Source organism: Drosophila grimshawi, unplaced genomic scaffold (assembly GCF_018153295.1).
Source record: "Drosophila grimshawi isolate 15287-2541.00 unplaced genomic scaffold, ASM1815329v1 contig_311, whole genome shotgun sequence".
Lineage (NCBI taxonomy): Eukaryota > Metazoa > Arthropoda > Insecta > Diptera > Drosophilidae > Drosophila > Drosophila grimshawi.
Window position 1 is genome coordinate 18404865 of NW_025063098.1, and position 16657 is coordinate 18421521.

A 16657-nucleotide genomic window follows, 5' to 3' on the forward strand; every position below is an offset into this window, starting at 1 on the left:
TGTAACATATACTACTTGTATTGTATTCTCTTTAAGCTTAAGTGCACACACAAATCATATAAAGCCCCTATTACAAAAAATAAATAAAAAAAAAACAGAAAAGAAAATAAAAAATAAAAATAAAAATGTACATATTTGTACGCTCCTCCTACTCGACAACCTTCACAGCCGAACTTTACCTCATTGTAAAACACACACTAAACACACAAGAGCTTGACAAACACACCAAAAAAAAAAAAAAAAAATAGCAAGAATACAAAACCCAAAAAGAAAATAATATAAGAAAAATAACAAAAAACTGCTCATAATACACAGCAAACACCTCGAAACGATACCCAAGTGCACAGCAATCCTTAGAATTTTCATGCACTTCACGACCACGACACCCACACACTCACACACACACACACACACACATATTCAAACAACAATGCCCACAATTTTCACGCCCCTAACGCCCAGCAACAATGAGAACACAGCTGCCATTGCCTTTATAAGATATACTTATAAAAAGAAAGAAAGAAAAAACACAATTCAATTTCTTCTATTACAATTTCTTACTGCCTACCCTCAAATAAGGTTATTTTTTTCTCATTTTCATTTTTCATTTTACGTTTTTCCTTTTTTTTTTTTTTTTGAACGATTCTTCTTATTTTGTAACCGTATGAATGCCACGCCTAGTCACGCCACCGGTTCCCACGCCCACATTGTAAGACACACGAAAAAAAAAAGAATGAAATTTGAGCTACGTACAGAGAATTATCCATGCATATATATATACATATATATTTGTAAACATTGGGCTTCAGCAATTTACATTCGAAAAACACGACTTTAATGTCCCTTTTCAAACAAAACTCAAAAACACACACACTAACACAGTAATACACACAAATAACTATTTACTAACTACTTTCTTTCTACTTACTAAAATACATTTTCAACTTATTCAATTTCTCTCTCTCTGATATATATTTACTTAACTGCCAAGCTATCCACTTATATAATCGCATTCTCACCCGAATCGTCTAACGCATTATCCATAAAGCGTATCAACTAACTAACTAAAACTACTTTCTATATAATACCGTTAAGAGTGGAGTATTAATGGAAAACTTTACCTTTACTCTCCCCCCCTCACCGACCACACACGCTAAACAGATGCTGCAGGCGGCGGTAATTTCTCCAAAAAAAAAAAAAAACAAACAAATTTACCTAATTACAATTACTATATAATATATTTATATATATATATATATAATCTCGTTTCTTTGCATTCCAAATCGTACTCCTAATCTTTTGTATGAACACACAAAATGCATTTTTGATTCGATTCTTGCGAAATTCCAAATTAGAGCCACCCCACATATAATATCAGCATCCCCAATCGTGTACAGATTGTACTCAATATATGATATGATATAAATACATACAATTGGGCTTTATTGCCTTTTAGTTCTTACTTAAAATACAACAACGAATTCATAATTATTTACTATTAACTATTTTACTTGCTGCACCACCCCCCTCCCCCTCTCCAAAATAAATATATAATTCAAGAGTCTGCAATAGTTGCACACACAAAAATGCGCTTTCACTTAATTATGCATACACGAAGTTTTGCGAACAAAACTTTTGCTGCCATCCAAAATCAATTTGAATATGATTAAACTGAAAAAAAGCAAACTAAAAGATAAATTTCACTTTTTGTTCAACATGAAGTTGATGATGAAGTTGCGCGAACGAACTATTTTAATTTTATTTTTAGTTTTCTGTTGAATAATATCTGTTGCAGCGAGAAAATCCCTTTTGCATCTTTCCGTTAATTGGGTGAACTTTTTCATTACTATGTTTGATTTTTTCATCCTCATCACAATCTGTTATAGTATATAGATACTGAAATATAATTAACAATTTGGAGAACTGTGAAAAGTTTGCATTGAGTTTTTGTTTTATCTACTAACCATTACAAAAAGAAACAAAAAAAAAAGAAAAAACTACTAACCACAATTTCCAGTTAATTTTGCATTAGAAATTTTGTTTCGTATTTTTGAGCGTTACTTATTTCGATCTATTGGTTTTCTGTTTGTTACAAAAATGCTTCTCTATATCAATTTTTACTTCTACTTCTACTTCTTCTCTAACTACTACTAACTACTTCTACTACTATTACTACTACTACTACTACTACTCCAACTATTACTACAACAACAACAATAACAACAATTAAAAAAAACTACAACAATTTTCGTACTCTACTCTACCAACAACCATATATGGAACCATACTAACTACAATAAAAACAACTTACATCTTCTACTACCTATTCTACTATAACTACTCTCTAACTACAACTACAACAACAAATTCTACAACTATATATACAACGTATTTACAATGAGGTAAAGTATAAGTAAATATTATTGCTATGTATATAAACACAACTACCTATCTATCTATCTATCTATATATATATCTAACTATCTATCCACTATATGTATACTATATACTAAGCTATTCTATTCTACAAAATCCCCAAATTGAACCCTTTAGACCCGACACTTAAGTTTAGCTAAGCCTGTCAATAACACAAATGCTGAATGTGCTTTCAATAACAAAAAAAAAAGAAGCCGAGTGCAGGTCCTTTTATATATATCTGCCCCCATCTATATTCTCCAAACTATTCTACATACTCTCAATACTCGATTCTCTAGTATTTTGTAAACTCGATTCCCATTTTGATGAGCAAACAGATTCTGACATATGCGACACATGCCACAAACAGTCAAGACAACGCGTCACATCCAAGACAGATACAAATGCAAAAATATAGATACAGATACAGATACAGATACAAAAACAGCAAATACAACTACAGTCACAGCTGTCCACAATATGTTTACAATTGATGTATATACTTATCCCCCAATGCAGATGTCGCATACTTTTGCCAATTCTCAATTGCTTGTCACATTTGCGTCAAAGGAAACTTGTTGCGGTTAACGTAAAAATTCAATTATCCAGGTCGGATACATTGTTATGCTCCAATTTGCAAAACAAATTGGTTCTCAATCGATACTTAAAGATTCCAAAACTGTTCAAATAACACTTGAGTAGATTCTTAAAGCAAAGCTCGCCCACTTTGCGTGCATAGACAAATTGCTTCTAATGATTGTTGAGAAAGAGTTTCGCAAGAGAAATTCGTAACTATTAAATGAGTGAACGCAAAGATTAATCAAATTCTTAAAGTATATTATACAGCTGCGTGAATAATAGTCTTAAAAAAAAGTAGAGCAAAAAATAAATATGTAATTTTTTAGTTGGCAACTTTGAGCTAAAGTGCAGTCCAGAGAATTTGACTTAGGCCACACTTCTTACTGCACAAAATTGTTGATGTAATTAAAATTGCTGAGAGCGCAACTTACATACACTTTCAAGTCTTACATTGCCCTCAAAGGTTCTAAGGACCTAACAAGCGCAAAACGCACTAATTAATTCTATGATTTTTGGCAGCTTGAATTTGTAGGAAATGCAAACAAATAATGAAGTGGCAACTGTATAATTAATTGAAACTCTCTGAACTTTACACAATTTCTGTGCTGTTCACAGCTCAAAGATGTAATCCTTAAAAGTCTGATGCAGTCTGCCAGCTGAAGTCTTTGTGTGATTATACGTACCACTAATTGGATTTGTAGAATGGTATGAAAATACATCAAAGTTTTAGTTCAAAGAATATTCCTACTATAACAGACTAAAATAGAAAGCAGATTTTGGGAAGCATCAATATTATCATAAAAAATATATTTTTCACTAACTTAGAAGAAAGAATAGAGAGGCTTATGCTTAAGCCTCCGTAAGATATAAGTTTGGTTTACTATTGAAATATTCACTTTAAAAACTATGTACACAAATTTAAATTAAAGATGGAATTATTATTTATAAATTTAATATTGAAATTTTGTTGATATTTTTCTATCCTTATGCTACAAGCTGAATCATAATTTTTAAATCACCAGTCACCTTTTTCTATGTTGAATTCGAAAATGAATTACTGAAAATGTTCTCAATTTTTTCAAAGAGATTAAAGACCTTGACATCGCTCTTAAACTAAAAACCTACTTTGATTTAGAAACCACTGTTATTAAGAGGAATGTATTCAGCCGTATCTTGGCGTTTCATCACGTCCTAAGTGCCGCGTGGCATAACTAATTCTGTGGGCACCAAAGACCACAAAACTATACGCAAAATGACGCATTAAATTCTGAGAGTGTTTGTGTGTGTGTGTGTATGGGATGCTATGGACTGGGTTATGCGGATCTGTGGTGGGGGTAGGTGGTAGTTCCACATAAATGGTGCATATTAAAAATTCTTTAAATATTTGTGCTCCGTAGCGACCGAAAATATTTGCATGCAGTTTATCAGCTGTCAGAGGCAAAGGGAACGCGAGACTTGGCAGCATTTTTGTCAAATTTCCAGCGTTTGCTGACATGAAGCCACATTCCTCACATTGACATGAACAGCTGCGGATGCGGCTGCTGTGGGGTTGGAGGTGGGGTCAGGATGTTGTAGGTAGGTAGGGACTGCTGCTGCTGCGAGGTGTGAGTGTAGTTGTATGAGTGTGCTGTCGGCTAACAACTAATTGCTGGTGCTAGAGAAAAGAATTGAGTGCAGCCAGCCAGCGAAATGGCAATGAGATTTACTTGCGTCATTATGTAGACGAGCCCAGAAGCCAAACTGAGCAACTGAGCAACTGAGCAACTGAACAACTGAACAAGTGAACAGCTCAGCAACTGAGGAAGCTCAGTAAAAGGAATGAGCATTATCTGAGGCATACTTTGCCACAAGTACAACACACAATGCCGACAACAGCTTAACACTTGCACACGCCCATTTCTATATATACCCTATGCAGATGGCATTTTTATTTTCTTTGTGAGGCCTGTAATGCATTGCGGAAGACATGTCCGTTCATAAAGTATACTATATATTCTACTTAAGTATTAGCAGTCGTTATAAGAATTATCGGAATTTATGATATTTTGATGCCACTATTTTGACATCTATCTATCATCTACTGCTGTATGCAGTATTATAGTATATCGGATCGAACTACCATATTATAAAGCTACCATAAAGACCATCGGTCAAGAGATGAGAATCGTTATTAAGAACCTTTATATATTCCAAGAACCTTTATATATCCCAATGTATCCCAATTAAGTTTAGAGTAATTTTATGTTCCTAACATTTACATAAGTTTAAATATTCGAAAATTGGGTTCTTCTCTGAATAATTTATACTTGTAAATGTAAATGTGAGGAGCTTAAAAACACTCTGGGTTTGCTTCGTATATTTGACAGAAGCTTCAAGGCTGTTATCAATTTGGGGAAAAAATTGATCACTTTGGATTGTGATATCCTATAGATATCAGATAGAAAAAAATCACTCGAATTTTAAATAATTAAAATTAATATGTGAGCAAGGGGCAAGTTCAACTCATTCTCGGCAAGTGGAACTCATTCTCGGCAAGTGTGTCTCAACTTCGGCAAGTGTATCTCATCCTCGACGTGCCAACAAAAATTGCTTTTCTTTTCTTGTTCTGCTTACTTATGCACACTCTCACGCAGCTACAGTTACAGTTAAAGATACAGATACAGATACAGATACAAGTACAGCTACACGAGTTAAAGATACACGTCGAAAAGTGTCAAGAGGGTGTGTGTGTGTGTGTGTGTGTGTGTGTGTGTGTGTATGAGGGGGCCATAAGTAAATATTCCGGGCTCTTTGAGGCTGTCAAAATGTAATTACGCCGGGAATATGGTAGTTGCTATTAGCGACTATGACAATGAAATCATTTGCAACGCGCGAGGGGCGACTGATGATGAACTGCCAGCTGAAAAGTTGGGCGGAGTGGGTCTGTGACAGCAAGTGGCGGCAAGGCAACGCGCATTTTCAGCTGCTTAAGCCAAGCGTCTCTACTTACGCACAAGGATTGCCCTCGCTCGACCGGGCGACCGGGCGACCAAAGCGACCGCCCACTTCCTGTCATTTGTAGCGTCGTCGTCGGCGTCGTTGTCGTTGTCGTCTCCAGCTCTGACCCAGATGCGGATGCAGCCGCTGCCGAGTTACGAAAAGAGATGGTGGAGTGGGAGGAGCTGTAACAAAGCTCAGCGGTCTTGAACCGGATTAAGCAAGAAAATAATTTGACGTTCGTGCCTTTTTACCAACTCCACACAACAACAACAACAACAGCAGTAACAGCAAAAAAAAAGTATTAAGAAGAAAAAAAGAGCAAGCTGAAAAAATTACACACATAAGGAGCGAAAAGGATGATGGGCAACTGAAGCGCTCTGTGGCACTCGCACAAATGGCAGACGCTTCCTTGCCATTTTATATACATATGCTCACAAGGATGTGTGTGTGTGTGTGTGCAAGTGTGTGTGCGAGCGCGCGTGTGTGTGCTAGTGTATGTGTGTGTGACCATACAAATGGAAATGGAACTCTAATGTAGTATTCCCTCAGCGTGCGCGTATTAAGTCGCATAAATGTCACCAGCCCAGTCATCCAGTCATCCACATTCAGATCCACATCCAAGTCAGCCTATGACAATTACGGCAGAGGTCACCACCCAACCCCAACTCGCATCCCCCATCTCCATCCCCCCCCCTTCCCTTTAACCTACAACTGCCAACGCCTGACGTGTTGGTATTCAAAATAGCAGTCGAAGCAATAAAACGCAGCATGCGACTTACTTATCCGGTCTTTAGATCGTATATCAGACTTATGACTGGGGCCCAGCACTTAGCCAAGAACTTCTTGCCACACACAGATGATATATAGCTAACACATAAGCACACACATATATACACATACGTATACATCTAAACATCTACAACTATATAACACGGCCCAGCCGCAGGGCTAGGTATTAAGTACCCTCATTATGGCCAAGACACGCAACACAAAAAAGTAAAGCTTTTAACGCAAAATAAGAAAAATAAAAGAGGAAAAAAAAACGAAAAAGAAAAAGAAAAAAGAAGAGTCCTTAGAACAACCAATTTGTATACTCAGGATAGATTCAAAGTGATTTCGTTTTTTCATTTGCCAAGCGTGGGCAAAGAATGGGGTAGGAGTAGGGGTTGAGGAAGGGGAAGGGGTGGAGCTGTCAAGAAAATGCTGCATGCAAATTGATGGCTTCCGAGGAGTCTTGAAGGTCCATCGATGGCCAACGGGTTGTCCATTAGAAAATAAATGAAATATGCAAAATAGCCGGCAAAAATGTAGTATAGAGCACAGAATAGATGAAGAAAATGGAGAAAAGATGCTGATAAGGGTGCAAAGAGGGTATGTGTGTGTATGGGCAGTGGAGAAGGGTGCATGCACAAGAGGTGTTAATTATGCTGTCATGATAATTATATTACAATAGGCTTGATTAGTTTTTAATTGAGTTGCGCAGAGTTCGGCTCCAAGGCAAACTCCAAACTGACTTTGCCAATATATAGATAGATAAATACATACATACATACATACATACATATATCCATATGTATGTAAAGGTGCTCCAGAGTCAGTTGCAGCCACAAATATAGAAAAGCTAAAAAGTCAAAGGAAGAACAACGGAAAAAAGCAAATGGCATAAAAGGAAGTTCATAAAGTTCATAAAGCAAATTACAAAACTCTCATAAAAGCGCAACATTCGCATGACTGGCCTCCAAGAGCGAGTGGGCGTGTGATTGGGGGGGTTGACTTGTGCTTTGCCGCTCGTTGCGTATGCATGGAGGGGTGGGGGAGCGGAGAGCCGCTTTTAGGCTCTTTGGCAAAATACAATTTGACACCATTTCTTTTTGTGTTGAGTGAAATCAATTTTTATTATAAAATACTTTGGGACTGATTTAAGAAAAACAATAAATGGTCGTCGACACAAATCAAAGCGATGAACGAAACCCCTAAAAAAAAATAAGTTAATTCACGCTGCTATTCAGCAAATTGATGACTATAAATTCAATTTAATGTGCGTTGCCTTTAGCACCATGCAGCAAAAGCGGCAGCAGTAGAATGTGGTCAGTAGCAGCCCCGCTAACTACCCTTACCACCCCCAAAATCCCGCTCGGCAGATGGTTGAGAAAAAGCGCTCAAGAGCAGCGCGTGGGAATTTTTGCTTGCAGTGCGTTTGCGCCGTTGGGAAGCTGCGTCGACGTCGACAGCGCTGCCCGAGTGCGACAACAAATAATTAGAGCGAGACTGCTAAAGCGGCTGCTGTTGTTATCAGCATGCTGAAGTTTTGAACTGCGCAGACTCCCTCACAGTTAACAGTTAAAAGAGTCAACCCCTGCGCTTAGGTCATCCAAAATCACAGCGCGGTCCAGCAACTGTGACTGCGACTGTGACAGCAGCAGCGACAGCAGCGACTGAGACTGCGACAGCGGCAGCGACTGCAGCGAGTTGGGCATAAAAAGGCTGGCGACTGCTGGCAATACTCCTACTCCAGGCTTGCACTCCAGCGACTGAAGTTCGCTCACTCATCAAACAAAGTAGCGACGAGAGATAGCATTCGCAGCATCTCCGCCTGAAAGCAGACAACAGTTCCGTTCAGTTTCAGTTCAGTTTCAGTTTCAGTTGTGTGCTGTGCTCAGTTCGTGTGCGCTCGTGGACGCGTTCGCACTTCGTTTTTTACTGTTAGTGCTGGCAATCGATTACAGTTTAAGCGTCATGGCAACCAAAGCATGGCACACCAACACACGAAACGACAGCCGAAGACAGTGCAGCTGGCGACGAAGACGAACTAAAAGCCGAACCAGAAATCGCAGTAGCAGTAGCAGCAGCAGCAGCAGCAACAGTACCGCTCACTGTGTCAGTTAGTTGCAGCAGAAGCGACGACTCTGGACTCAAACTCGGAATCGCAATCGGAATCGACACGATTCGCCAACGTCAGCTTCATCGTCAGCGTCAGCGTCAGTGTGTGTGTGAGGTGTTAGCGGTGCGGTGGTCAGTCGTATCGACATCGTCGCAACAGCAGTGGCTGCATTTTAGCGTGTGCGTGTTTTCAACAAAAGCCACAACTACGGACAGATAGCATTGGCCTAAAAGCGCCACGAAATTATGAATTTCATTGGTATGGCCTTAGTTAACAACAAAATCGTATTTTCGTACTTTCGTACTTGTCGATGTTGTGTGCCTTTTATATTTTTTCTTTTTGATTTCATTTCAATATATATTTTCATATATATTTGTCTATATATTTCTCTCTCGCTCTCTGTCTATTTCTACAACTGTAACTGATACTCTCTCTGCTAAATGTAAGTCACAATTACAAAATAACTAAACTAAACTTCTCCCTTTATTTTACTATCCTCTCAATACAATACTCAATACATACATGCAAAGCACAAAAAAAACTCAAGCATATGCTGCGGAAAAGCATAAAAGAAAAACAAACTAAGCAAAAATCAATCAAAAACCGTAACGGCCCCCCATTTTCCGTACTGGGCACGTGATTGCAGGGCATGAGGCGTAAAATTATCGATTTTTAACCAAACAACAAAAAAACACACACAGGCAGGGAAAAGAAAGGGTAATTCGTAAAAAGTTCAAGGTCTGCGCCAAATACAAAAGTTATTGTCTGCTTTACAATTTATTATGCATTAAAGCAGCGCACAAAGTTTTCTTTCTCTTCACAATTCTTTGGCAACTTTTTCAAGTAGTGTTTTTCCCCTCTGGTAGTTCTATATGTGTGTGTGTTTGGAGTCTGTCTGTATGTTTTTGTCACGCAATCTTGCAGAGCGGCTGCTGTGAGTAGAGAGCATCGCCTGGTCGACAATTAAATGCCTCACTGAATGTGGCCGAGTTACGCAAGAGTGTGTGCTGCAATTGCCGCTTGCGCTCCAGCTGGACGCCACCCGCAATCTGCAACTCACGACAATCCACCAGCAGGCTACCAATAAAGTACAGACGCTCCAGAGATAACTGCAACCGTTGTCCAGTTGTGGCAGACGTCAGTTGTCGCCTAAATGCAGCAGCCGACTGCTGGCCAAGCCATTGTCTGTAGCAATTGCCCGTCTGGCGCTGGCCAAGGATTGCGAGGAGCAGCTCATTGGGATTCGATGAGTTACTGCACTGCTGGAACTGGGCAAATTGTCGATCCGAGTCGATGCTGCGCCAGGCGCCCGGCGTCAGGGTACTGCTGCCAGCGGCGATGAGGTTGCGTGCAAAACGCTCCCCAACCAGCACATAGTTCAGCGGCATGCTCAGATTCAATTTGGGCAACAGGCCATTTACTGTCTCAAAGATTTGCGCATACTGACGCATCTGCAGCTCATCTGAAGTGGGCGACGTTCGTTTGTGTTGAAAGCGACGTAACTTTTCCATATTGCGATAGAAATTCCTTCTGCCCAGGTCCAGTTCGCGGTAGGCAGCATCCAGACGCTCGTCTCCACTTATGGTCACATGCATGATGTGGTTGAGAAAACGCTGCGAGGCCTGCTCGGAGATCTCGTCAATCCAAACGCTGCCCGACAGCTGCTCCTTGTAGGCTCTGCCTATCGCCGCATACATTTCCGTCATCCTCTCCCGATCGACGCTCAGGCGCAGCAGCAGATGCGCATAGACATCGCCTGCATAGGTCTCCGCCAGCTGCTTGCAGTCAGTGGCAGCGATATCTGCAATGAACAACGGGGCGTATGAGTAATTTTCATGAATATTACACAGAAAACTGTTTTTTAAATGATTACGTTTTTGGCAATAATCTTCTTGAAGTTCTAGTTTAAGTTGCTTCTATATTATATATATTAATATAACAGAATTTAACAGCTTAAACCTAAAAGCCATACTCTCTTCAGCAATATTTATCAAAATCGTGCTCAATTTATATAAACAACAAAATCTTCCGAAAACACAATACTCTTCTTCTTCAGCACAACAGTTCCCGACTCTAGATCTGAGTTGATATATGAGTGAAAACTTCGTTATGCTGATTAAGTATACAAATTCACTTTTATATACAACACTATCTTCCCTTACAATAAAAACAGAGGATTTTGAAACAAAACAAGAGCCTTAACTATTCGTATAAACATAAGATGTTAATTCTAAACTGTGACTCTAAAAGTGACATTGACTTTTATAGAAAGTTCATAGAAAGCTCATAGCAACTTTTCAATCTCTTGCTAAAAAAATTTCCCTTCGCGTGTACATTGTACAATTAACTCATTTTCTGCCACGGAAAAAAAGCGCCCCTTTTGCACAAAATCAATATCAAATTTTTAGCCTTTGGCAACAGGCCATAAAAACTCGACCGTTAGCGTGGACTATGAGTAATATGTAAAACCAATTATTAAGTATACGAACCCATTAAATAGTCTATCCAAATCCAATTGAGCAGACGATGCATGTTAGTATTCTGCAACAGCTGCATATAGTCGACCAGTCGTGGCAACTGCTTCACAACAATCACGTCCGTTGGCCGAAGGCTCTTACCCCCAAGGATTTGCTTGAAGTAGCCATCCCAGTCCAGTTGAGCCAAGGAGACATTGCCAAACGTGCTGCTCTTGAAGTTCGCATAGCTGTACTGCACCTGATCGTCGCTGCGTTCCGTCTTGACAATCTCGCGCCGATTGCGCTCCAGGCTGAGCACCTCCAGCGAGGCGACATGCGCCCGACTCTGCTCCACACCGAAGCTTTTCAGGAGATCGGCCATGCGTTGCTCAAATTTGCTCACAGTGTGACGTCGTGTCGTGTCCGGCTGGAGTGTAACCAGTCGCTTGTTCGACTGCATACTAATCGTGCTATCAAAGAAATATGGAGCACCCATCTCATGAAAGTAACCCAGCAATCCCAGCCAGTTGAGCGTCCGATTGGAGCTCCGTGTCTCGAGAGCTGGCCAACCGCCAGTGCTCTTATACAGCTGCGATATGCGTAGTGCTTCCACGCTACGACTACTTCGGCAGGATTTGTAGAAGTTCAACAGCTGCTGCTCCATGGCCAGCAGCTGGTCGGGATTAGCAGAGCGGAGCATTTGCTGAAAACGCTGCTGATCTCGCTGAAGTCGCAAAGTTTGGTCCGCATTTGAGCTGCGTGCGCAAACATAGCCGTAAAAGTCCTGGCAGGGCGAACGCGTGCTGTCTAGCAACTGTTCCAGCTCCTGGCCAAATCGAGTTGTATCATCGAGCGCGGTGCCACATGCGGCACATGCAACCGATAACAACAAGACAAACACTTGCCGATACATCTAGCCTCTTTGAGCTCTGAACTCTGAATGCTTTTGCAGCTAGCTGTTAGGCGTTCACTTTCTGTGTGACTGTGACTGTCCTTGGTCAGTTAAAGGTCAGCTTTGTTGCAAAAGGTCACATCAAATGCAAATCGCCGGAAATTGCCACAATGCCACTTCCGCAAACACTTTTCGATACTGCCGACTTTGCCGACTAAACCGATGCGTCGCGTCGCTTTCAATGCTACCCTGCAACTAATCGCGTTGCCACCAACCCAACATGATAAGCCCTACATTTCCACTCTCAATCCCAGTCCCACTCTCAGTACCAGTACCAACCTCAAGCTTAGTCTCAGCTTCAGACTCAGACACAGCCATTTGCGTTGTCTATTTTTTGCTGTATAATCTATGCCGCCGATGTGTCAAAATGTCAATCTAAAATTGGTCATGACCGATTTTGTTGTGAATACATAGATACTACTACAGTGATCGCTCGGTAACTGGAACGTCTTTTAGAAATTTGCCTTTTAGCATATATTATATTGATGAAGAATATTAAAAATATCTTTAACTCCAATTAGTTTAATATTGTCGCTTATAAAAATAGCACTTGAAGTGAAAGAGTTTTAAAGAAATATTAAATACCATAGCATTTATTAATATATTGTCTAATATAATATTTAATATTGTCTTGATTATTGAAAAATAATCACCATTTAAATAATTCTCATTTTTAAAGCAACATTTTTAGACAAGATATTATTGCATTTAAACATAACGACTAACAGTTTTAGACAAGTACTTTGGTACTTTCCGAGCGAGCACAGTGAATAATCTTTAGCAATTAAGTGACACAAACTAATGTATACTGTACAGTAAATACTCGCGGTATACAAGCAAAGATAAGTCTATTCAAAAATAATACGCACATGATAAGAGTATTTGTGTCCATTGTTAAGTTTTCTATCCTTTGAATCTTCTGTACACAGGCGCTGTAGGAGGTGATGGCGGCGATGATGGCGACGATAAGGAAAAGGCAGAGGAGGAGGAGAGAGAGCGCCAGGAGGCCATACGTGAGGCCGAAGACCGGCGCAAGGAGAAGCACCGGAAAATGGAGGAGGAGCGCGAAAAGATGAGACAGGATATACGCGATAAGGTAAGCGGCAATCTGTTTTGTTCTGCTCTTCTGCTGTTTTGTTGTGTCCTCAAACAATGTCCTCAATGTTATTTGAAAGTGTGCCCCCGAACTTCCTGCTGCAGTTCAAATTGACTCTAGTAGGGAGTCCTTTTAACGAGCGACTCCCTAACGGAGTCAGATTGAGTTACAAAGGACCAAGTCAACAATGCCCCAGTGATACAAGTGTTACAAATAATGATAAATGCCAAGTGATGATGAGTGAAAAGCATAAGGTTTTCAATCTAAAAATATATAACATAAATCCATGTCTCTGTGGCTCTCTTGTCCTGTGGCACTCTTACAGTACAACATCAAGAAAAAGGAGGAAATTGTCGAGGCAATGCCACAGGAGGAGCCCAATCCGCTGATGCGAAAAAAGAAGACGCCCGAGGAGCTCGCTGCCGAGGCCGAGCAGGAGGAGCTCGACGATTTTACAAGTGAGTTCGAGATCAAATTTGCACCATTCTGTATTTATGTGTATGTTGTTCATACTCATATATACATTATCTATCTATCTATCTATGTATGTATATGTATATACTATCTTCAACTGGTCTTTAATCTATGCTATTATCTGTTTCACCAAGTCGGACGCGACTGTCCATATGTCTAGTGCTATATAAATATATATATATGTGTGTGTAACTGTATGAGCTCTTTAGTTATGTATTTACTTATGTATTTTTTAAGTTCTGATCAAGCGGCTGTCAACAACAAATACAACAGCTACAAAACAAATAGCAACTACAAATAAAAACAATCTATAAGAAAATAAATACTTAAATACACACAACGACGCTTGAACGTAGAACTCGTAAAAATCTGTCTCTCTCTCTCTCTCTGTGTGTGTATGTGTGTGTGTGTGTGTATTTATGTCGTAATCTTCTCGTGCTCGTGTCTATAACTATGAACTATGAACTACTAACTAAAGCTATCATCTATCTCTCTACTACTACTACTACTCCATATATCTGTACTATGTTTCCTGTGCGTAATTAATGTAAGCTCTAACTAATCGTACCTAGTACTATCACGTATATAAGCTAACTCTATATAACTAACTCTGAAATCAAGTTAAAGCAACGAATGAAACAACTTTTAACGCCTATCAAGTGTGCACTCCATTTTCTCATATACTTTTCCTCATTTAACTCATCTTTTAGTTAGATATTTTCATTGGTTTTTCTTATTTCAATGGTATTTACTATACGAATTATGTGTTGTATTCAAAACTGGGTTGCAAATTGAAATGATTGATTGATGTTAGTGGACGATTGAAAGATTGTCACAATGTATTTAGGTTAAATAATGTATTAGACTAAGGTAAGTGCTACAATTCGTATAATCTACTCATTTTGTGTGTGGTAATCTAATTGCAATCTCTTTGCATATGTATTCATCTATTCCACCATTGTCTCTCTATCTCTCTCTCTGTATCTCTATCTTTCTCTCCTTCTTACTTATCTCTATCTCTCTCCTTATCTCTCTCTGTCTCTCTGTCTATCTCTCTCTCTCTCTCTCTCTCTCTCAAACTATCTGTAAAGAATCGAATTTATTGTCGTTTAGCCAGATTGAATACAATACTAAATGTTTCCGTAACACTCACAACAAAAACAGCTCTCACACGAGAGCAGAAAACCCAAACAAAATGCATAATTAAATAGTTAGGGGGATGCCCGTAATTTTCAGACTTCGATTATAGCTTGGGGTTGCATATATCAGGTGTAGGTGTAGCTAGCTAGCTATTAGTCATAATAATTATTCAATTATACTTACATTATTTAACAAAAATTAAGAAATTTATATTTTTCGTTTTACAACATCAAACTCACCAACTGCACTAACTAACTAATTAATATATAGAACTTTGTATGATTTCGTTAAAAACTAAATATAAACTAAACTAAAAAAAAAAATGAACTTTATTTTCAATGGCTTGTGTGCTCAATTACATATGAAAACTAAACACGCATAACAAAATAATATTTCCTATATAAACTTGCCGAAGAACTTTCCTAACTGTGTTTGCCAAACTATGTAATAACAAAAATAAACATAGAAAAATTATCTAAACAACAACTCTCGTACATATACACAAAACTTTTTCCCTCTTGCAAACTGTTTACTCTCTGTTTTCTCTTCAATCCATGTGTAGTATATGTATTTTACATAATGCTTGAAGGACTATGTAAAATATATATATTGCATATGCTGTCTATGTATGTGTATTTCACCTCGACTTTAACACACACACTCAATTACTCAATTACTCTTTATATCACATGCTCAACTATCGCTATCTAATTTTCCATTCACGACTTACAATGACTCTAAATCTACTTTATCTACTCTTGTCTATCTGTTAATTACTTTCTAACTTCACATGTACTTTCTGTTAACTACTACTATTTACATGGGTACTCTAAAAACGTTAACATTACATTACAGACATTGATTGATTGAACATTTATGATTGTAACATTTGATATTTTCATTTTGGCAAGAAGAAAACGAATTTATTTATTACATTTCCCCCGCTCCACCTGCTGTATTGCATTTTGAGTGATGTCCCTTTGATTCCACGCATCAAAAGCAAAAAAATAAAAATAATAATACTTATACCTTATTTTCATTTAGAACAAATATATATGGCTAACGTACAGTTAACAGTTGCACTCAAATACTTTACGTTACGTTGCGTTGCGTGACGTGACAATTCGTTGCGTAGCGTTATGTTAGTTAACATGAGCATCCATAAAAATACATATACATACCAGTTGAACATACATAACATTTGTAGTCTACTCTACAAAATATGCTTATTTATTGCTGTTTCCATACTCAATTTCTTTTTACAGAACTGAAAAATCAAATAGAAACGCAAGTAAATGAGCTAAAAACTCAAATAGAGGGAAAATGTGTCATGCAGTGATATGTCAGTCATCATAAAAGAAAAAAAATATATATATATAAATAATAAAATGTAATTCGAAAAATAATAAGAACAAGAACAGAGAAATTCCACCAAAAAAAAAAAAAAGAAGAAAAAAAACATAACGAAACATTTATAAAATGCAATTGATTTAAATCACTTCAACTTAAATTCGTTGATATATATAAAGTTACAAAAAATATTATGTTCGAATCGTTCTACATAATATTGGAAAAGCATAAACAAATAATAATCTATTTACCATACATATAAACCAAACTCATAATTCGGCAGCAATAAATCGAGCAAAACTATAAATCGCCGCAGATTGAGATTTTGTGAAGCA

The 16657-nt window shown here is 38.4% G+C and overlaps 2 protein-coding genes across 8 annotated transcripts in view; one reads left to right on the forward strand and one right to left on the reverse strand.

Annotated features, from left to right (window-relative positions):
• Positions 1 to 16330, forward strand: part of LOC6567284 (complexin) — a 27791-nt gene extending 11461 nt beyond the window's left edge. For 3 of the 7 annotated variants that reach the window (XM_001993780.2, XM_032739735.1, XM_032739736.1), the window contains exons 4-6: positions 13192 to 13358; positions 13684 to 13816; positions 16238 to 16330. In XM_001993780.2, coding sequence (XP_001993816.1) covers positions 13192 to 13358; positions 13684 to 13816; positions 16238 to 16311 — 374 coding nt within the window. In that variant the 3' untranslated portion in view covers positions 16312 to 16330. Of the gene's footprint in view, positions 1 to 1161; positions 1177 to 8896; positions 9113 to 13191; positions 13359 to 13683; positions 13817 to 16237 lie in introns of those variants that run through there. The other 4 variants (XM_032739734.2, XM_032739738.2, XM_032739739.2 and 1 more) reach the window with 4 other exon arrangements.
• On the reverse strand, positions 9320 to 12459 carry LOC6567285. The gene is made up of 2 exons (XM_001993781.3): positions 11344 to 12459; positions 9320 to 10655 (listed from the first exon to the last, which is right to left on the reverse strand). The coding sequence occupies exons 1-2, from the start codon at positions 12221 to 12223 to the stop codon at positions 9763 to 9765; spliced, it is 1773 nt and encodes a 590-aa protein (XP_001993817.1). The 5' UTR covers positions 12224 to 12459; the 3' UTR covers positions 9320 to 9762.
• Positions 16331 to 16657: the final 327 nt, after the last annotated feature.

Bases quoted from the DNA above. Each gene is read 5' to 3' on its own strand.
- LOC6567285 (XM_001993781.3), bottom strand. From the start codon at position 12,223: ATGTATCGGCAAGTGTTTGTCTTGTTGTTATCGGTTGCATGTGCCGCA. The intron at 10,656-11,343 runs GTTCGTATACTT...TGTTCATTGCAG, and splicing joins TTGGATAGACTATTTAATGG to ATATCGCTGCCACTGACTGC.